At 44.4% G+C, this 23,748-nt stretch overlaps 1 protein-coding gene across 1 annotated transcript in view; it reads right to left on the bottom strand.

Annotated features, from left to right (window-relative positions):
• Nucleotides 1-23,748, bottom strand: part of LOC137438074 (sodium channel protein type 1 subunit alpha-like) — a 259,043-nt gene that overhangs the window by 15,721 nt on the left and 219,574 nt on the right. Inside the window, 3 exon segments of the mRNA XM_078766607.1 lie at nt 8,338-8,475; nt 10,048-10,101; nt 10,537-10,815. Of these exon segments, the coding sequence (XP_078622733.1) occupies nt 8,338-8,475; nt 10,048-10,101; nt 10,537-10,815 (471 nt within the window).

Raw genomic sequence — 23,748 nt, 5'->3', positions numbered from 1 at the left:
TAGTGGGGACGCAGGTAGATTAGTGTGGATGATAATGACGTGGGAGCGCAATAGTTTAAAGGGACGACTGGGAAGCGCAAGTTTCAGAGGGGAGTAGTTAGCTGAGATGATGCCGTGTGTGTGAGGATTGAACAGGTGAGGATTGAACAGGTGTGATCGAACAGGTGTGATTGCACAGGTGTGCAACTGGACAGGTGTGTGGAGCAGTGTGTGAGTAATGAGTGTTGTGGATCAGCGCGAATGCGCTTGGGGAGAGAAGGGTGCAGGTGGCACCAGGTGTGAGAGCACAGGTGTGCAAGTACAGGTGTGTGGAGAGAGTTGGAGTAAGTGGTACGGAGTGGTGTGCATGGTGCGAAGGTGTGGATGGGGGAAGAGTGGAACCCTTTCACGAGTACCCGGGGCGGGTAGTGTAAGTGTTAGGTAGAGGGTATAGGTAAATTGTGGTTGGAAATTGGCATTTGTGGTGCGGTTGCAGAATGGTGTTGTGAATGGGTGCATTAGTGTTGTGGAAATGGCTGGGCGTGTAGCCTGTTAGTGTGTGTAGTTGGTTGGGCACTCCACCACTGTGAGGATGTCGGCCAGGTGAGGCCGCAGGTGGGCTCTGGGAGCCGGTAGTTGTGAGTGGGTGCCTGAGGATCCCGGGTGTGGATCGGGCAGCCCAGTGCCAGAGAGGGCACCGAGTGGGGAGAGCGCCAGAGGGCCTTCCCCAGGTAGTTAGGTTAGGGTAAGGAGCAGGTAAGCTCGGAGGCAACTGCAGTGGTGGAGGTGTGCAGGTGGGTAGACCCACTGGGAGAGGTACACGCCACAGCCCAGAAATTGTGCGAGGGCACCGGGAGATGAATCGGGGGAGTGAGACCCCAAATTGAAAAGCACCACAGTTTGGCCAATGGGAATTGGTTTTTAGAACCCATAGTGTAAGAGGGCCAATGGTTTGGCCGGAGAAAGACCCCGGGTAGTGTAAAGTTGTTAAAGTCATTTAGGAAATAGTTAGGATTGATGAACCTGTCGCACCATACGCAGCCACTTACCTGTGGTGATGATGATGACTCCACACCTGTGTTTTCTTTGTTCTGTTGCAGGAAGTAAGGACTACTGTTGGATTTGTGAGACGCATCACGACGTGGATGAGACATTGGGGTGATTCCATCTCTCCCTCCTTAGGAGGGACTGATGATGAATTGGTGATGGCAAATTATGATGTTGAGTTGGAGATGGCAAATTTTGATGAAAGTTGAAAATGGCAAATTTGATTGGTTAGGAGGGAGAGAAGACGAATTTGGTTTATGGGAGGAACGGGGAAGACAGTAGGGATGTTTGTTGATTTGTAAAGTAGATGTTTGTGGGTAGTGTTGTGTTTTGTGGATACAGTAAGGGGTAAGGGAGGGGCCATGTAGGTTACCTGGTGGGGGGGGGGGGGGCGTACGGTAGGAACGTACCTGTCTCACCTGGTTCCCATGTGCCCCCAGTGTGCATTACCTTGCATTGCGTGCACTTTTGCGCCCTTACCACCTTACTCACTTGTCTGCTTCTTTTGTCTCCCACCTCCGAGGATCTGGCTTTGGGGTAGAGAGAGAGGAGAGGGAGGTGCTGGCTTCGCAGTTGTGGGCCTGCACTTTCGCTGCTTGCTGCTTGGATCGATACACCATATGGACCGCAATGTTTGTGGCCACCCACAATGGACCGCAGTTCTTTTGCGGCCAAGCACCACCCGTGGATGGACCTATGGGTCAACGTGGCACCGATGCCATACAAGGTGAACCACTAACAGTTGGCCCCCTGAAGGCCACAATAAAGAAATGGACGCGGTTGGCGCCTTTCTTTATTTTTCTAAGGAAGTAAGAAGGCCAAGTGCACCACACGAAGGCAAGACCAGCGGCAGAACATCGGCCGGCTGCGACACCACACAATGATCACTAAACACTTTATTGGTGCACCGGATGGTGCTCACTGTGTGATGGGGTGGTGCTTTCGATGCTTGGAAGGGGTGCTCTGCACATTATTAAAGGCCGTAGGCCACAGAGCACTCGTGGGTTGGTGTATCGATGCTGGCATGCGTTCTCTCTCTATGCATAACATCTGCATGTGTCCCTCCAAAAACAGGTCCTGGATCGTAGTGTAAATATCAGCGTAGTCTTGTAAATAATGCTCCCTACCGGCTGTATGTTTAGTTTGCGAATTCTTTCCGCAATTCGGTTATCCTGTGGGTGTGTTTCTGTGAGGAGAAGGGTGCAACGTCGCAGGGGGACATATTTACTCATTTGTGAATATCTGTAAAACTGTCGCACTCAGGGTAGAGTTAATAGTAGAGGGAACTACATCTGCGTGCCACACTAAAGTAGGTAAAAATTTATCGGGTCGGGACGCCCCGAGGGTAGAGAAGGGTGCAATGTTGCGAATATGGCATTTGGCCTCCATATCCGCTTGTAAATATTCCCCTATTTCCCCAATACTCCCCAACTATCCCCAATCCCCCATCCCCTAGTCCCATTGTCTGTAAACAACACTCTGTAGAACCGACCTTCCCCTTTTTCCCCCATTAAATGTCGTGCCCAGGTCCACCGCATCTCACGTAGACAACTTTCGGACATCTTGCTAGTTATTCTTAGTCTATGTCAGTTAAGGACTCGTTTCCATTAATTCTGACTCTTCGTTGCACCAGAATGTGATTATATGGCACCAGTAGTGAGTTTAGGACCTTCCCATACCTCCCCGCATCTCTTCCCCATGAAGAAGCTACAACAACAACAACTACAACAGCAGAGGGGGGCGGCGCGGCGACGGCGCGGGGAGTGTGCGTCCTCACACCGGCTCGGTTAGCCGCCATGACCATGCGCTCCGACGGGGTTACCACGAAGGGGCTGGCTGTCAGCTCCTCGTCAAGGGCGGAGCCTGGTAACCCCCCCCGCACCCAATAAGAAGGGCGGACCGATTCCATCTGGGGCGGAGCTAACGAGCCGAGGGCGTGTCACTCCCCGCCGGATATACGCAGCGACTCACCGGATGTGAGGTCAGATGCGCCTGAACTACGGAGAGCAGAGGAAGCCACCGCCACCCCCAGCGCGACGATACCTCCCCGCATCTTTGGACTGGACCGAACCGGGTCGATTCTGCCCTGAGCCCAGGTGCACCTGGAGCCATCGACTGCCTGCCTTTCCTTGCCATCAATCCCCGTGTGAGTCAGCCTTTTGTCCCGTTTATCTGTCGTCTGTTGGGGTTAATATAAGAGTGTGTCTAAGTGCTTGTCTTTCTATGCTGTACCTCTCATCCCTGTAATCTGAACCTTCCGCACTAATATAACCTCCTCCGGAGGTCTTGAGAACTGAACCCTTGGTGTCGTGTCATTTGAATCCAGCAGTTGTGTCCTTTTCCTTCATTGATCTAGCGTAGCGTGACTAGTCAACGTTCGAGCCTAATCGGGTAAACTGTGCAGACGTGGTCATACCAAACCGCTCGGTAAACTAACATCCACCACCGCGTCTGTAACACACGCTCTCTTTCTACTGTTCCTTTTGTTCTGTTGTGTCCTGGTCGGCTGGTCTGTCCCGTGTTCCAGCTCTTCCACAAACCTTGACTTGATGCATGCAATGGTCTACCTGGAAAGGTGGTCCCCCCTGCCCTCCTCTCTCTCTCTCTCTCTCTCTCTCCCACTCGCCAAGAGTGGATAAATTTGTATTAATGCCTGGTGTTGGCTTAGCATTGGTTGTTGCCGCTCTGCGGGGAAAAATAGCCTCTTAAAAAAAAAAAAAAAAGGTGACTGACTACAGTGCATGCATGATGGGTGAAAATACCAACACCTGTGTCAATGATCATGTGTTGAAGCAAAAAGTTTTAGTTTTAGTTTTTTGTGTACATAATCGAGGCACGTGCAACAACTAGAGCAGAATGAAAGGGGAAAACACCAACAGTAGAGTAAAGGTGAGAGGGAGATCGAGGGGAGAGGGAGAAGGACACATGAGGGTGGAGAAGCTGCACACAAGCTGAATGAAATACAGCAAGAAGAGGATGGGGAAAAGCGAAGATGAAACAGCAAAGGACCAAACCAACAGCCAACGAACAAAAGAAAAGGCCCTGAAGGAGAGGGGGGTGGAATCACAATAACCTGGTAGAAGAGAGTGCTTGGGAATGGGGTAATTTATGGTAGAAGAGATCATGAGTATGGATGGGGGGTGACCTGAGGTGGAGGTGAGCAGCTCTTTTGAAGCCCTGGAGGTAAAAATGGGACTGAACAGACTGGGGAAGTAGGTTCCACAGGTGAGGGAAAAGAGGAACAAATGAGTGGAGGTGAGCAGCGAGCCTGGATTTTTAGAGTTTAACAAGAACAGGGATACTGGCATACTGTGTGCATCCTACAGAACCCCTATAGGGGGGCAGCAAAGGTGCAGAGAAGAGACGGCAGAGGGTACAAGACCAAATAGGAGGCGGTAAAATTTAGGTGGCCACCAATGTATCTGCAATGTGAAAGTAACAGACTTCGACACTCAGATTATTTGAGGGTGCTTTGCTTTCCACGCCATCAAGAAGAGCAAGGTGTGAGGCAGGGGCAATAGCCCAGAGGGGAGACCAGTACTCCATCAAGCTGCGAATAAAGGCCTTGTAGGATGTCAAAAGTTCAGATTATCTGATTCCTGTGTTAAAGATCCTCCTGGTATGTTGATAATGGAATAACATTAGGCTGTAGATTTGATGGATCTCAGGTTCACATAGAACATGTGAATACACTTGGGTGTGTGATTTTTGTTTATAGTGTAGGAGCTGCTTACTGCAGAGCATCCATACTCTGAGATAACAAGCAGTGTAACCTATAATATAGAAGAATATCAGACCACCTGCTATCTGCAATTTAGGCAGGAATATATAATTAGCTCAGGGAGCTTGTACCTCGCTTACTCTTTTTAGCAGAAGTCACTGTGGGATCCTTAACATGCACCAGCTAATGCTTGAAGACAGGACATTCAGCTTTACAAACTTCCGAAGGACAGTGCACTTTGTGATGCAACACCCTGCCTTTAAAGTACCAATCAGAAAGTTTGTAGATGGGATGAAAATCAAACCGAGATGACATAGCTCAAAGGCAAGTGCACTACCGCTCCAATGTATTGGTTTTGATAAAACTTTGCAGTTGGTTGTGCATTGCTGTGATTTTCACTCTCTGTGGTTCTTGTAACTCAGTCGAATTTTTGCACAAACCCTTAAACCTAAAAGACACCATGATTGCAGATGTGGTGAAATCACAAACTCTTACTGACAAAGAAAGAAGCAAAGGAGGAATTAGGGATAGAACAGAAAGTTCAGAAAACAGGTAAAGATGGAAGAACAAATAGAAAAAAGAAGAAAGGTTAGAAAAAATAAATATTTTACAGCCCTTGCATATCATTACTATGTAGCGAAAGACTATAAACGGGGTGCACAATTAAGTAATTTGCAAATTACAGAGTTCGTAGAACACTACTCCATACAGTCTTGACAAAAAGGACATGGAAAGGGTTACTGGCCATCTCCCTCCATCTTTTCAGTTATTGCTTTGCGTTTCCGAGCACGCTCTGTAACAGTTTTGTTCGGGAACTTTCAATAGCAGGTGCGATGGTGATGAAATGTATCCGATGGGTCAAACAAAATAGTTCAGAGCTGACGAAGCTGCTCCGCTAAGATAAGGTTTTCTTCACCATTGAGTGAAGAATCTATGCATTTGTGCAATGACCAACTATTCCAACTCTTCCAATTCAAGCAATCACCAACAGTCAATTCTTCTCGGATAAACACGATTTTCGAACGATTTTTGAGAAAGGGATGCACGAAACAGCGATTTTTTTGGACAACGTGAGCTCAGGTGTTCCTTTTTTTTTTTTTCGACACAAGATCGAGGCTCGTGTAAGAGCTAACATTGATGAAAAAAAGACAAACACACATAAAACATAAGATAAAGGGAGCAGGAGACAAGATGGAGAGCAGGGACATCGGGAGATCTGTGGGAGTGAGAGGGCTTTGGAGAGGGCTTTGGGGAAGGAGGCATGGCAAGGGGGGGGGGGGGGATTAGGTAAAAAAAAACCACATGGACACAGCTAGCACTTCCAGGAAAGAAGTCGGTATTTCAAAAAAGTGGAACTGGGGTGAATTAACAGGGGTAGAAAAGATCAAGGTTTTGGATTGGGGAAGATAAGAGATGGTGGTGAACAGCTGTTTTAAAGACCTGGAGGGTGGAGTGGGATTGACGAGAGTGAGGGAGTTTGTTCCAGAGGCGGGAGAAAAGAGAAATGAAGGAGTGAAGGTGAGCAGAGAGTCTTGATTTTGGCAGTTTCACCATAAGAGGGTTGCTGGCAGATCTTGTGCGACCTGTAGGAATATTTGGGGGACAGAGCCCAGAGAGAGCTGGAGGAGCAATAGCTTTGGTTTCAACAGCGTGAAGCCGAGCTAGGTGTGAGGCAGGAGCACCAGCCCAGAGGGGAGAGCAGTATTCCATTGAGCTGCGGACAGAAAGACCACCAACCTGCCTGCGGTGAGTGAGTGGAAGGCCCTCGGAGTTAGCTTCATCGCAGGAGATTCCAATGATTCTGAAAACTTTGGTTTCAACAGCGTGAAGCCGAGCTAGGTGTGAGGCAGGAGCACCAGCCCAGAGGGGAGAGCAGTATTCCATTGAGCTGCGGATGAAAGCCTTGTATGTGGTGAAGAGCTCAGGTGTGCCAAGGAAGGACTTCACACGACGGAGGATGCCCAGTCGGCGACTGGCTTAGGAGGTCAGCTTGGAAATGTGGTTTTCCCAGGAAAGATCATGGCAGATAGTGAGACCTTTTGTTTGAATATCGATGTTCCTCCGCCAGGAGAGCACAGGCGGCAAACTTAATTGATCAAGAAGGTGTACAATTTTGCCAACATCAGAGCCAAAGTACTGCTAACGTAAAGGTTTTTGGAAGTGCCAACAAGCTGCTTCGTGTTATAGTGATAAAAATATATACAGTACTGTATATTCTATTAAAATTTAGTAGTTTCTCGATCATAGACAGGCAGACTGAACCAATTGCTTTCCCACACTTTGCACTACGCATGTGGGGGTAATTGGAAGACCCTCTTCCTTTTGAACCCTTCACCCCTTCTCCTGCATATATTATACATTCCCTTTCTCTCTCTTTATTGCCTTATCGAAGGTTCTGATTTTGTTCAACAAGGTTTGACCAGACTTGATGGTGCAATGGGTAGAGCATCTGTTCTGAGTCTAGTAGGTCAGTGGTTCAAACCCGGGCCGAGTCATATGGTAGGCGCTGCTTCCTTGCTCGAAGCGCAGCATTTAAAAAGGATAGAGCACAGCCAATCCCCATCATTTGGCATCCATGGGGAGGAGGAAATTCCTCCTGCGAAAATGTCCCACTGGGTGCGGTGAGAAAAGCAGCACCATTGTTACGAAGGTGCGGGTACCCAGATTATTCCGGGAAGTGACGGCACTTCCCCCAAGCTCAGTGGCTGTGTTAAGTGTTTGTCTCGTCAGTGTGTGTATGTGTGTGTGTGTGTGTTTTTGCATGTGTGTGGCAGTTCCATTACAACCTTGTATAAAAAAAAAAATAATAATAAAGGCAAAGCTTGATTGCACTACTAATGATGTAACCAGCACACGCAATTTGATGGACCTCACACCTAGTTACACTCAAACTCCCTTACCCTTCCTTCCCTTTAATATCCCAAATAATCATCCCCACCTTTCCAGACCCTTTGTGTGCAGGTAAGATGTTGATGGTTCCTTAAACACCAAATAATTTACTTTTGTGCCATGTGAATACAAACCAGATTATCCAGAGCAATGCACAAGCTTCCAAATCAATTTGTAGCATTAGTCCATGGGTATTCTGTCTTTGCATCACTTAGAGGGCAAAAATACTGGCCAAACACAAATCATGTTTCTTGGGGATGTGCACAACTTTTGTCACACAGAGCATACCTACATTGGCAGACTTTACAAAGACTTCTCCAAACAGCAGGATTACACCCCCTATACCTTCATGCTGAGGATAATGATATTCATGGTGCTCAAAGGTGTTTATCCATTGGCCAAAGGCTGAGAGAGTTTGTGGCGAAAAGGAACGTCTGAATTTTTCACGGCACACAACATATCACACATGTTGTGGGATGATAAACATGGGCCAATTTGTACCACAGCACAAACATGCATTTCATACAACAAATTGGGTACAAGTTGGACAGTGCATGCCTTATGAATTTAAGTTGCTTCGTAAATATAACATGGAAATAAAAAGGAGAGTATTTCATAAACTTGATAATCAAGCAGTACTTAAAAGATAAATAAATAATTAAATAAATAAATAGAAGGTAGGTGAATATCGTCAGGCTTATCTTTTTCTTCTGCTGGTTGAAGTTGTCGATGATCACACCAATAAACAGGTTCAGAGTGAAAAATGAACCAAAGATAATGAAGATGACAAAGTATATGTACATATACCAACTCTTCTCATATTCTGGTTGCACGTCCACCTGAAACAACACATCACATGATTAAAGTCACATGATTAAGGTATAATACAATATGTAATAAACCATGGTAAAAACAATTTTTGGAACAACACGTAAAATAATAAATAGCCCTGAGTGGGCTGATGGTCATCTCTTGCGGTTGTAGGTTAGACCTCTGCTGATTTGGGGAAACCCCCATGATCCTTTGGGAGGCCCCCTGATCTGAAATCGAAAAATCCAAGACTGAGCGATCCTGTGGACCTTTGAGTGGTAGGGCTGTAAATATCGGGTCTCAGAGCAATCGGTTGGTAAAGACCGAAGAGTAGGGATCCGAAGTTTTAGGTGGTAACTCCCCAGGGAGCTCCCATGATCCAAAATCAAAAAAATCAAAGCCCGTGCAATTGTCGATTGGTAAACTTTTGGTGAACCAATTGCATAAAACTAGCTTTTGATTGGTCAACCAATTCTGTGACCAAAAAGTTCTGAAGATGTCAGGTCAATTGGACAAAAAATGACGATTTTATGCAACCTTGACCTTTTGATCTAAAAAAAACCCAGTCCACTCCTACCTTTTGATTAGTGAACCAATTCAGTGACCCGATATGCAAATTCCTGAAATTTCAGGTCAATCGGGTGAAAATTGGTGATTTTACACAACCTTGACCTTTAACCTTTTGAGTTAAAAAAAACAAAACAATTGGCTTGTTGCTTTTGATTGGTGAACCAACTCAGTGACCCACGATGTAAATTCTTAAAATTTCAGGTCAATCAGATGAAAATTGACGATTTTATGTGATGCTGACCTTTGAGCTTTTGACCAAATTATTAATTTTTCCTTCTCCATATTCTCATGTCTTTATTGAAAATTTGATGACAAAACTCAAATGGTAAATTTAAATTTCAGGTCAATTGGATGAAAACATGATTTTATGTGATGCTGACCTTTGACCTTTTGACAAACTTCTTAATTTGCCTTTCCCGTATTATCATAATAAAGGTTTGGTGAAAATTTGATGATAATATCTCAAATGGTAAAAAAGTTACCATCCGGACAGACATACAGAAGTGATTACAATACCCCTTGTCCTGCTGGGCAGGGGACGGACTAATAAATATAGAATCACACTCTATTTGGAAAAATAAGTATTGTGCAAAACAATGAACTCTTCAATTAGAAAATATTTTGGTGTTACATAATCCTTCATGGGGCCATCCTAACCCCCTCTACCTAATATACCCCACATCCCCCCTCCCTTTCCTGATATCACTTATAACTGCCTTTCGCATGTCTCCAAGCTCTTCTGTACCCTGCATGGTCATCTCAATTTAGTACACTCTGCATTGTCATCCTACTGCAGATACATCATGAATATGGCTCCTGAGGGCTTGCATATTATTGGATATTTCTGCAGCCCCAGCACAACATGCTTTTAAAAATGGATAAAGTACCACCAACCACTTCGACTGTCAATTAACACCCAATGTATCAAAACAGTTACCCACAGCAGCGCAATAAATAAAAATTGTTAACACTATAACAAACTCACGATTTTAAAGTTTTAATCACTGTGCAGAATGCTTTGCAATACTTACACCTCGGGAGTCCACTGCAGCATACATAATTTCCATCCATCCTTTAAATGTGGCCTTTGAAAAAGACAATATAAAAAAAGTATTACCTACAAACAACTGATGGATAGTGAATGAATTGTTTAAATTTTTTCAAAATAAATGTCTAATGAATATTGAGTAGGGTATGCTTAAATCAGATGAAAAGAGGTACAAGACCCACTATTTATTATGCATGCACAGAGGTAGGAAGGTGGGGTTGGTTCCAAGCTTGTGCTTTCGTACACGGAAGAAGGTCAGCCATTGCACAGTTACATAGGTGATAAAGAGATGGTATCGATGTGCAAAGAGGATATGACTTGGAGCCATAGGTTAATGGGCAAAATGGCTTTTACATGAAGAATCATTAAGTGTCTGCATTTCTTTCTTTCTTTTTCTTATTGCCACTACTCCAAATAGCAAAATTATTTCATATGCATGAACAAGGTGTGACATTTGGTTAAGACTGCTTACCACTTGAAGTAAGGCCAAGTATCCAGCGCCGACATTGTCAAAGTTAATCTTGACATTGACCCAGCGAGCTTCCTGTGTGTCGTTGACGAGTCCACATCCCGATTTATTTATAACTTCAGATGGGAGGAACATCTTTTCATCCGTGGTGTTTATACATTTATAGTACTTCCCGGCAAACATGTTAACGCCCATGATGCTGAAGATTAGCCAGAAGATGAGGCAAACAAGTAGTACGTTCATGATGGAGGGGATTGCACCCACCAGAGCATTTACCACGACCTTGACAAGAAACGCAGAATGGGATGGGGGATGTGAGGGGAAATATATTGAGGGAAGGAAGCGGGAGAAGAGGGCAGAAGAGGATACAAAGCACAACCGGTGAAGACTCACTAAAATAAGAGAAATAATCCATTTCGTGAATCAATTTTTTTCTTTAAAGAACAGTATGTATCAAGTATTAAGGACTAAAACAAAGGTAAAAATCAGCCTTTTCCAGCAAATGCTAGAAAAAAAAATTATGAAGCAATTTGTAAAAAACGTTTTACCATGATGCAAACGAGCACAGACTATAAAATATTATGACACCCAAAGCCAGAATGTAGTGTCAAGCAAAGCAAGCTGGGGCGATGCTCTGTCACGATGGCACGGATGGATGCCCAGGCATAAGCTCACATGCAATCGTTTGCGTTGCCATGGAAGGTCAAAGCCAGCTCCAGTACGACTTGGGCCATACCAGGCCATATGCCGGTGGCAAACACAAACAGCCAAACCCCAGTGCACTGTGCATTCTTTCCCGTAGACTCAGTCACGGTCCGAGCCATGCTGGCCATGCCCAAACCAGCAGCCCACCACCTTATTCCCCCTCAACCTCTTTCACTCCCCTTCACTTCTCATTCAGAGTTTTAAGGAGATATGTGTCGGAGATGTGTATACAGATGAACAAATGGCTGACGTGGTCGTGCATTTTGGATTAGCCGATCCTGTCAAGGGAAGCAATAAATAAAATTGCTTTTAGCACTCATGGATAAAGTACTCTGTGCTGCAGCTTCCAATCTTTGATAAAATGTGGGCCTCTTGGACTTCAATCTACCCAGTGGAGCCAAAGAAACTCCATAAATATTAATTTACAATGGTAGAAATTGTTTTCTTTACCCAGTAATTGAATATATCTCAAAACAGAAAAATGGTAGACTATGGAAGAGAAATTCGATATTAAGATAGAAAGGCACCATGGAATTTAATGTGTATGACACACACACACACACACACACACACACACACACACACACACACACACACACACACACACACACACACACACACACACACACACACACACACACACACACACCTGTGTAAATTAGATTTGTGTTATTTTCACTTTTGTAGTGATATTCCCCATTAAACATTCGTGGGAAGTTAGAAGTGTGTAATATTGGCAGACTACTATAAAACCGCATGAAAATGACATGCCAAAGTCTGAAGCCTCGGCCTAGCATCAGGTGTGCTTACAGTCACGTGAAAAAGTAAGTACACCCCATGTAAAGTTTTGACTTTTTCAACATATTTCAACATACAGCTATTTGATCTTCATTTCAACAATATTGATAGATAAAGGTGATATAATATAACAAATATCATGAAACATTTACATTTTGTAGTCCATTGTATAATTTAAATAAACATAAATGCAAATTTTGCATGTGGAAAAAGTAAGTACACCCTTGGCATAAGTACACCCATGTCTCTTTGGAGAAGACATAGGTGGTATTGCCCCTTTTGGCAGAAACAACCTCAAGTAGGCGTTTCTTATAACTGTCTACCAGTCTCTGACATCGACTGGGAGAAATTTTTGCCCACTCCTCCATGCAGACTTCTTTCAGCTGTGCGATGTTTGAGGGGTTTCCTGCATGCACAGCTCGTTTCAAATCCCCCCACAATATCTCGATGGGATTTAGATCCGGGCTTTGACTTGGCCATCCCAGAACCCTCCATTTCTTTCTTTTCAGCCATTCCTTGGTGGATTAACTGGTATGTTTAGGGTCATTGTCATGTTTCAAGGTCCACCTTCGTTTGAGCTTCAACTTTCCGACAGATGGCCTCACATTATCCTCAAGCACCCTCTGGTACAATGAAGAATTCATAGTGGATTCTATGATGGTGAGCTGCCCAGGCCCTGATGCAGCAAAGCTGCCCCAAACCATAATATTTCCACCACCATGCTTTACAGTTGGTATCAGGTTCTTGTGGTCAAATGCTGTCTTTGGTTTTTGCCAAACATGTCTTCTGGTACTGTGGCCAAATAGCTTTACCTTTGACTCATCTGTCCAGAGCATATTGTTCCAGAAATGCTGGTGTTTGCCTCGGTGTTCATTGGCAAACTTTATTCTTGCCCTGATGTTCTTTTTGGACAGCAAAGGTTTCCTCCTGGCACACCTCCCATGTAGATCAAATTTTTGCAGCCTCTTTCGAATGGTAGACGTGCACTTTGACATCAACAGTGGCAAGAGCTGTGGTCCCATGATGACATTCTGGGGTCCTTAGAGACTTCTTTCAGCATCTTGCGGTCTGCTCTCGGGCTGAACTTGTTGGGGCGGCCTGGCCTGAACAAGTTGGCAGTTGTTTGGAATCTTCTCCACTTGTAGATGATCTTCCGGACAGTCGAATGATTGATTTCAAATTGTTTGGAGATCTTTTTAAATCCCTTCCCAGACTCGTAGGCATCTATAACCTTCTTTCTGAAGGCCTCAGAGAGCTCTTTTGATCTAGGCATGGTGACGCCGCATACTTCAACAACGAAGAGCAAACCAAACTAAATGTCTGAGGTTTTAATAAGACAGGTTCCTCCAAGATCCTCGCTACCGATGTTCTAATGATTTGCACCTGAGCTGGTGCACCTGATTCTAATTTTAGATATTTGAAGTAGTGATAAATGTAGGGGTGTACTTACTTTTTCCACATGCGAAATTTGCATTTATGTTTATTTAAATTACACAATGGACTACAAAATGTAAATGTTTCATAATATTTGTAATCTTATATCACCTTTATCTATCAATATTGTTGAAATGAAGATCCAATAGCTGTATGTTAAAATATGTTGAAAAAGTCAAAACTTTACATGGGGTGTACTTACTTTTTCACGTGTGTATATCTTCTTTATTCATTAGGCATGCTACGGACGTAAATGAACACTCCTTTCAATCTGCACCCATAGCACATCATGTCCAGCGAATTTCACCTCCTTGCACCTTGTATTTATTGTTATTTAGAAAAAAACGCTTCTGTACACCGCCTTAGAGGCGCCATTTGAAAGCTACAATCTACAATTCCAATAGAAGAGATGTAATTACTCCTTTATGGAAAATGTTTTTCGAGTTTTTTAACCTCAAAAATAGACAGTAGTGAACACACAGTCGTGTTAAAAGATTGGCCGTTAAAACCCTACTGAAATCGACCTTATGAAGGGAGACAGACAAATACACACGAATACAGGCAGAAGGGAGACAGTGTTGCATACAGGTCGTAGATAACAATACAAATTTCTGTGAAAGTCAATTTATCTCAATTATATAAGTGGTCAACTATATAAAACTATATAAAAAGTCAACTATATAAAATAAATTGGGAAATTGAAAAGGTATTATTTTTGTTATACATATTATATTGTCATTTTCAAGTAATATCCACTTACCACAAAGAAAATATGGCGGAAACAGTTTGTGGATTTTTGTGCAGTAAATAATAAAAAATTATTATTGAAGTAATCAACACCAGTTACATTAATGTGAATTACAAGGAACCAAAATAAAAGTTGCAAATGAGTGAATATTAAGTTGAAGCGCTTCCTGAACTTTCAGCCGAAAGCTGGCAATGCCGCACTAGAGGATGTTGTTTATTTATTTGGCATGGGGCGGTGTACTTTGAATGTATCTGTACTTATTCTTGTTATTTATTTAAGCACTGTGTGTCACGCAAATTTATAAAGGCTGTTAATTTACAATAACAAACAAATGAATATTATCACTGATTATTTGATGAATTTGCACACTTCCAGGCCATTGACCCCACCACACCCACCCCTTCCCAAAAAAACCACATTATAGCTTCCTCAACTTTCAGCACATGTGATCATCATCCTTTGTAGCCACATTAGTCAGGCAGCTTAGCAAATGGATGTGGACGTTCTGGACAAAAGCGCTAAATTTTCCCCACATGCTACCCATAGCTTTAGCTTTCCATTTTTGGTCGGAACCACTTCCTCCGAATACATTATGGCGGCCATCTTGGATTTTCAAAATGGCCGCCATGTAAAAACTTATATCTATCAATATCTCAGCTTCTAAGCCACTTAGGATTATAATCTTGGTGTCTAAACATACATTTTCAGGGTCAAGGAATACAACTATACCATTTAGGATATTGTCAGATTGGTTATTTGGTCCAAAAGAAAACAAGGCTTGGTTATTTTCAGTTTTGTTTTTTTCAGGCAGAACAGTTCCATCAACATAGAGGAAAGAAAAAGAAGTAAAACAGATGGAGAAGTTAAGTGACATGTTTTATCGGATGATCATTTCATAAGAAATTCATAATTTCATTTATTTTCAGATTGACTAGCATGATGGATTGGAACATGTGCTTGATCTGTCAAGAAAAGACTACAGAGCTTCTGCATTGCCCACTCAATGCACAAAGAAGTGGGGACAAGTCAGAACCATACAGCTCCTTCCTGAATAACGTTAATTCTTTCAGAGCCCTGGGCACATTGCTAGTGGTGCTCAACTTTGGAGAAGACATGACTGTAGGTGAACTGGTCAAAAACCGGGGTGCATGGCACAAATCTTGTTATGTCAAGTTCAGCAAAGAGAAGTTGGAGAGAGCTACCAAAAAGTGTGACAAGGATGACGCTGCAGAGAGCAGCACTTCTGGAGTTAAATGGCCTCGGTGCCAGTCGATTGACAAAATGGTCTGTCTGGTTTGTCATCGAGAGGATGGACACCGACATGAATTTAGAACACTTGGAGCTGATGAGACCATAAAACAGATGGCTACCTGCTGCAGGAAACAAAGTTAATGGCAAGAATAAAAGGTGGTGATCTCATAGCACTCGAGGCTAAATATCATCTGCAGTGCTTAACAGAACTACGGAATCGCTACAGATCACTGATGCGGCAAAATGAGCAGAATTGGGAGACTCTTCTGAGGAAAAGAAGATAAAGGCAAGAGCACTTGTGGAGCTCTTTACTCATGTAGAAAACTGTGTGCAAGATGGGACGGACCTTCTACTTCAAATTTTCGGTCTTGCATCAGCTGTATGAAAACCGCGTACGATACCTTGGTGTTGATAAGGAGACTAACAGAACCCGATTCAAGGAGAAAGTTCCAGCATACTTCCCATGAGCACAAGAGCAAAGTGATGGCAAGAAGATGCAGCCTCCTCACTCTCTGCAGACCTGGACAAAATCACAGACTGGTCAAACAAGTGGATCATGTCTTTCAATCCTGACAAACCTCACACTCTCACTATGTCTCTCCGAAAAGACCGACTGGACAACCCTCCCATCTACTTTCTCAACAATCCTCTCCAAGAAGTTCTGTCACTCAAGCTTTTGGGTCTCACTATCTGCCATGACGTTTCCTGGGAAAGCCACATTTCCAAGCTGCCCTCCAAAGCCAGTCACCGACTGGGCATCCTCCATTGTGCGAAGTCCTTCCTTGGCACACTTTGAGCTCCTCACCACATTCAAGGCTTTCATCCACAGCTCAATGGAATACTGCTCTCCCCTCTGGGCTGGTGCTCCTGCCTCACACCTAGCTCGGCTTCACGCTGTTGAAACCAAAGCTTTCAGAATCATTGGAATCTCCCGCGATGAAGCTGATTGCGAGGGCCTTTCACTCACTCACCGCAGGCAGGTAGGCGGTCTTTCTGTCTTCTACCGACTCCTTTCCGGCCTAGCCCCCCCCGCCCCCCAACTCTAATGTCTGTCCCCCAAATATTCCAGCAGGTCGCCCAAGATCTGCCAGCAACCCTCTTCTAGTGAAATTGCCAAAATCAAGACTCTCTGCTCACCTTCACTCTTTCATTCCTCTTTTCTCCCGCCTCTGGAACAAACTCCCTCACTCTCTTCAATCCCACTCCTCCCTCCAGGTCTTTAAAACAGCTGTTCACCACCATCTCTTATCTTCGCCCATCCAAAACCTTGATCTTTTCTACCCCCATTAATTCACCCCAGATCCACTTTTTTGAAATACCAACTTCTTTCCTGGAAGTCCTTGCAGTGTCCACGTGTTTTATACTTCTCCCACCCCGCCTTCCCACGCCTCCTCCCCTCAAGCCCTCTCCCTCCTACAGATCTCCCGATGTCCCTGCGCTCAAATGTTGTGCTTGTGTGCTTCCCCCTCTCTCCCCATCTTGTCTACTGCTCCCCTTATTATATGTTATATGTGCCCATTTGGTTTTTTTTTGGTTTTTAAAATGTTAGCTCTTTCACGAGCCTCGATCTTGTATACAAAATGAAAAAAAAAATAATAAGATTCTGGTATTTGAACATGCCATGCAGCAAATGCTAAAGCTAGCCATGACATGTGATTATGAAGGTGATGCACTACTGCAGGCTAAGGCTGCCAAGATAGTGCACAAAGATATTGTCAGCGACAAAGGTTTCCACTTTGATGCCAAATTTCATTTTGGTTGTCAACAAGGATCAGTGCCATCTACTCTTAAGACCCTTGTGTCTCTGCTGTTGAATGGTGCTGACCCGAAAGTCCAAGATTCCACAGACTCGCAGGCAAACCTCACAGTCTCTCAGACCATTCTCTTCAACTTCAAGAAACATGCGTTGACTTCTGCTAAGTGTCAGTATCTTTGGATAGGGAACCACCATTGCTGCTGTACATCAGAATGAAGATTCACACAGAGACCAGGTCGAAAAAGATCATCACACAGCTATATGACTTGGGTCTCAGTGTAAGCTATGACAGAGTTCTTCAGCTTGAGAGCCAGCTTGCGACTGCTGTCTGTGAGAACTTTCAGGACAAAGGGGCTATGGTTCCTGCTCAGCTGCGATGTGGACTGTTTACTGTTGGTGCACTTGACAACTTGGATCACAATCCTTCAAGTACAACTGCTAAGGGGTCATTTCATGGCACAGTCATCATTCTGTTTCAGTTTCCCACTTCGTCTAACTTGGAAGAGAAGCAGAATGACATCAGACTGCCTTTGGCTGATACCAAGAAGAATCACCAGTTGCCAGACAGCTTCATCACAGTGCCAGCTGTGGCTTTAAAGACAGCAAAAGTGTCAGTCCCACAACTGTCAAATGCATCAGCACCAAAAGACGGACAACTGGTAAGCGCACAATTGAAGGAGAAGAGCTGGCTGGAGCATGCTAGACAACAGATGGAGAAAGATGAAGTTGAAAAAGGTGACACTATTACCTGGTCAGCATTCCGTGCCTCCAAGAAAGATGCATCAGCAGATCAGCACACCACCCTTACACAGCTCTTGCCCCTTTTCTATGAGAAGGCAGCTACTGCAGTTATGATCAAGCATGGAATTAATGTGCTGCATTGGGCTACCGAATTTCTCAATCCTGGACAGATACCAGTTATAGCCTTTGATGCACCACTCTATGCTCTTGACAAGTTCACTCAGTAGAACTGGCCTGACACACACGGAGAGGATAAGTTCATAGCAATGGTTGGTGGCCTGCACAGTGCACATAGAGATGGCGATGTGCAAAACGTATGGTGACTACTTGGAGGGATCCGGATGGACCAATGCACTGACACCAGCTGCCATTGCATCATCAGGCACCGCCGACTCGTTTCTGAAGGCCTCACATCTGACCAGAACAAGGCACACTCACCAGGTGACTGCTTTGGCACTGGCAAAGCTCCAGGAGGATGCTTTTCTGCACACTGAGGGAACACACAGTGATGAAGCCAAGGAGGCGTGAAGGCAGGAAATGGTACAGAAGAGTCCAACATTCCAGTATTGGAACACAGTTCTCAACATGGAACTCCTGGGACTCATTTTCATCAGATCACACCGTGAGGGGAATTTTCCTCTGTATATTGAAAGCCTCAAGGCCTTGGTTCCATGGTTCTTCGCTCTAAACCACCACAATTATGCACGGTGGATTCCAATACACATCCGAGACATGGAGAGTCTTCTAGCACCCATTCTCAAAGAGTTTGAGAAGCAGTCACTTTGTCATCCACAAAACCACCAACAGATTCTCGACCATCCCATGAACAAAATAATGAAGCGGTCAAGGGTTCTGGGGGTGCAGTTGGTCTGACTGAAAATCCTTCAGCATTCAGGAAATGGATGGTGTCAGGGCCTGAACAAGCAGGGTTACTGAAGGAGTTTTAAGAGGACGACCTCCCAAAAGATAAAGACTCAGATTGTGGTTATCATCATGAATAGTGTATGCGGTTATGTTGCAATTAACAGGGGAGTGAAACTTTCATATAGAATCTTGAAACTGGTACTTATTGACTTCTTTAGATCACATAGGACTCAAAACCACCTGTTTACAATTTTTTCCAGCATGGATACGCACTAAATCCAAGATGGCGGCCATTTAACACGATAATCGCTTAATCGCCAACTATTTTGGACATTTGTAATGGATATAGTTGTCCAGTATATCGTTTTATAGGTTTTTTTGGTCACTGAATTCATTGAAGTACTTATATCATCAATAACACAAAGCATAAAGTGAATAATCATCCAATATGAGGTATAATTGGCGCCATATGGCATGGCACACCCATATAAATACCCAATGAACGGTACACAAATATTTGGGTTATAATAATGATTATGTATATTTGTTTTTCAGCAAAATAAATCTGTCCTGATCGTTCTATGGAAGACTGCATGGCATGAGCCATAATAATGTAACCACAGGAATGGATGCATGGGTGCAATCTGCCATGAAATCAGAGTTGACCAGCTTATGAAGTGTCCATTTCTAAACAAGTATTTTATTTTCTACTTGCAGGTAAATAATGGCATCCGAAGCGGAACCTCTGGAGAAAAGGGCACGTACCGAACTAAATTTCAAGCTGTGCATCAAATGTCAAACTTCAAAAGAAGAACAATTAAAGGAACCCCCACAGTCCCAAAAGCAATCAACGTATGACAAATTTCTAACAGCGGTTCGTTTGAGAGCGCAGTTTGGAAACACTGACTTTATTGCACTCAACGAAAAAATTGGACAATTGACAGCACAAGATTTATGTGACAAACATGTTGTGTGGCACAGAACGTGCTATGCTATGAGCACAAATAAAGAACATATAATACGTGATGAAAAGCGCTACAACCGAGCGTGTGCAACATCCGATGTTACTCTCCTTAGTAGCCGAACCGTGGGGAGACCAACTGCTTCATCAACACTTAGTGCTACGGACGAAGAGCCAGTGTCAAAAAAGTACACCCGATCACAGTTAACTGCATATGACAAAACAGAATGTTTCTTCTGTCAAGGTAAAATACAAGGTCCCTTGCACGAATGTCAATCAGCAAATATTGGAAAGCAGATAAAGGACATAGTACACCACTCCAACAACCAAGAATGGAAGGTTAACTATGCCACTGTCCTATCTGACAATGATGCGCTGTCACGTGATATTGTCTACCACAAGAAGTGCATCACCGAACAGTGGCAGTTTCTAAAGCAGGGAAATGCTGCAGACAGTGGATCATGCCCTAAGACAGCTGACCGCTGCAACACAGATGCCAGTGGGCCGACAGTACACCACATCACGGCTGAAATTGAATTCTTTGCCGAAATACAAGATCGCATCAACGAGGGAGAATTTATTCCAATGGACGAAGCAGAAAAGCTATACTTATCGAAGATGGAACAATACAACATCCAGTATGTCTCGAAGTTTTCTAACGCCAAGTCCGAGCGGAGGTGGCTACGACAAAATATCGAGGAAAATGTTAATCTCGTTCAGTTCACACCATTACCGAAGAAGCCTACACTGATACATTCCAAAGCTGCACAAAATGCTGCAGTTGATGAAGCTGTCAAGAACAACACATACGATGACATGAAGAAGTTATTTGAAGCAAGCAGAGTCCTACGTAAATTGATCCAGGAAACAAAGAAAGACCCGTGGGTTTTCACCGGAACACTCGAAAATAGTGAGCATTGCGTAGTGCCACAGGAGCTCCACAGCATGGTGCTTTGGATCATGAAAGGTACAACTACAGTTAAAACTGAAGCTCGTGCACAAGAGTTTAATAGATCTGCGTCAATCGTCTCTCAGCAAATAGTACAAGCCCACAAATCTAATCGGCAACTCCTGTATGACCCAAAATCACCAGTGGCTGTGTTTCGATCGACAATTGAAACTCCTATCACACTCGGCATCTCACTGTATTGTGACCACAAATGGCGAAGCCAGAAACTGTCAAATCTAGTTTCACAAGCCGGTTTGGGAGTTCCATACCGACGCGTAAAGCAGTGTGTCGCTCAAATTTCGGAAGGGGTACAGATGAACATGGAGAAGAACGATGGAAACTATTTACCACCAGGGCTTCACAAAAAACGAAGATTGCGATTCTCAATTGACAACGTTGATGCCAAGGTTGATACCTCTGATGGCAGGAATTCTTTCCATGCAACGGCAATGGCTGTGTATCAACGGGAACCCAGCATGGATGAAACCGTGGAGGTGGTCACAGAGTATGCAACCCCCACACACAACAAATCGGCAAGATCGTTGAAGGATGTCCCCATGACTGTCGTCCCACTGATTCCGAGCAACATAACAGGTACTCCTAAACCTCCCACGAGTCCTTCTTATCCGAACTTCAAACTGGGGATGAATGAGGAACAGCTCAGAGGACCTGCATTTGATGACCTATCATGGCTGTTGGTACGCCATTACCATCGCAATCATGCCAATCCAGTTATTGAGCTAGCTGAACCACACGACAGCTCTCGAGATGGTGAAGTGATTCATGTGCGACACCAACCTGTTCCTGTCTGGACAGCATATAATTCACTTCTGCGTACGTCAGCATCCAACACTGAATCTATCAAACTGGACAAAGTGCATGCACTGCCCCTCATAAATGCACCAGCCCATGAGTGGACGACCCTTACCACAGCCCTGACTCAGCTCTCTAATCTCAACAAACTGATGGCCCGAGACAATCAGGACAATGAGCCAATACTTGTGTGGCTAGATATGGACTTGTATAAAAGAGTTAGAAAACTGAGCTTCCTGGATCTACAGTTCCAAGCCAACATAATCCCAAGTCCCGGTCCTTTCCATGTAGTTCTCTGTGCCTTACGGTGTCTTGGAGCGACTCTTGAGAGCAGCGGTCTAGATGAAGCATGGATTGAAGCCGGCCTGTACAGTAGCGTAAATGTAGTACAGATACTGAATGGAAAGCACCACAACAGAGCCTTGGATGCTCACCAGATCAGTGATCACTCTGCAAGTTCTATTTGATTTGTGGATCGAGGCATTCTGCGAGCAACATCCAGTGCTACTCAACAAACTGACGTCTGCAATAGAAGATGTGAGAACAGCATGTCAAAATGGTCTGGATATAGCTCAAGCTCATCGTGAATTGGTGAACTTGGCATCCGATCTGAAGCTGGTGGAAACGCTAGAAGCATTCGACCACGAGAACGAGAAGTACCCGATGTACAAGTGGTCTCGTATGTATATGAGACAGGTCAACAACCTACTCCACTTCATGCGAGGTACCCACGACCATAACTGGCTCTTGTACCTTGCCTCATTGGAAAAGATGTGCATCTACTTTTTCGCATATAACAGGCATGACTATGCACAGAACATTCCCGACTACATCGCACACATGTATCACCTGGAAAGCAGCCATCCCTCGATATGGCAAGAGCTCAAGAGTGGTGACTTTGTCGTCAGTACGAACCCTGTTGCATTCACATCCATTGGACCTGATCACGCACAGGAACATGTGAACAAGATCCACAAAGGTGAAGGTGCCATTTCTGGCTTAACCACCGATCCCCAGGGTCTGCTCAAATACTGCCTCGGCTCCCCAGAACTGGCAAGGCTGGCTGGAGAAACCGAGCGTATGCTAAACATATCAGATTCTATCCCAAAGAAGCACCACCAACACTCAGCATCTAAAACTGCACGACAGGAAAAGGCTGTGAGACAACTCAAGGATGTCATAGGCAGTGCAAACCCCTTCAATGCACCAGAACATGATGATGGATCTGAAATGAAGTTGGTCAACTTCGTCACCAAGCGGATAATGCCAACGGCAGTGCAGCGTGGCGTTTTGGACATAGAGGTACGCGGACACACGGCACTTGCAACATATGTTGATGAGAGGGTCAATGGAGACAAGAACATGTGGGACAAAATGTCGAAGCTCAAGTATCTGACTTGGAAAGATGGATGCAAAAGTATCAGTCTGAAGGCATCCTCCGAAGTAGTCAGCTTGAAAGCAACTAACTCCCTGTTCGTTCGCTTGCTGCTCGTTGCAAAGTCCTCAAGAGAACTGGACCTGCAGGACATTGTGGGAACACATGAATTTGCCCATTACAATGCAAGCCTAATGAGGCCCGATGGTTCTCTGCTACCTACTACAAGCAAGTCCACCCTCATCCATGAACTGGAAGGAGTGGTTTCGGGGACAGATACTTCTGAAGAATCCATAGAAGAGCCGATCATCCCACGTCAATCAGCACATGTCTTGACCAGCATCGTAATAGATGGCATGGCTCTCGTGCAGGAGATGGTTGTTCGGAAGGATGGTATAAAGTGTTGCCGAGACCTGTCAGGCTGTTTCATTCGAAGTGTTGACAACAAGTCGCAAGGCTACAGTGACATATACTTATTATTCGATAACTACACTGTTACAAACTCCATGAAGGACAGAACGAGACAGCTCCGAACAGCAGGAAGAGCACAAGACAAGGGATACAAAATAGAAGATTCCACACCTATCAAAGACTTTAAGGTATTCCTAGGAACCAAGGAAACCAAAGCCAACCTCGTGCTATACCTTGCACAAAAATCTGTCCAGCTGTGCAAACTGCCGATCACTACCCGCACACACAAAGGTGTTATGTCTTCCCAATCAAACATGGTGAACATCACAAGTACACAGGAGGAAGCCGACACGTTACTGGTCATGTATGCAGTAGCAGTGAGTAGTTTGGGTAATACACCACATATATA

This window comes from Myxine glutinosa, chromosome 12, assembly GCF_964187855.1.
Source record: "Myxine glutinosa chromosome 12, kmMyxGlut1.1, whole genome shotgun sequence".
Taxonomy (NCBI): domain Eukaryota; kingdom Metazoa; phylum Chordata; class Myxini; order Myxiniformes; family Myxinidae; genus Myxine; species Myxine glutinosa.
Note: the sequence above shows the minus strand (reverse complement) of the source record. Positions and strands in the feature narration are given on the sequence as shown.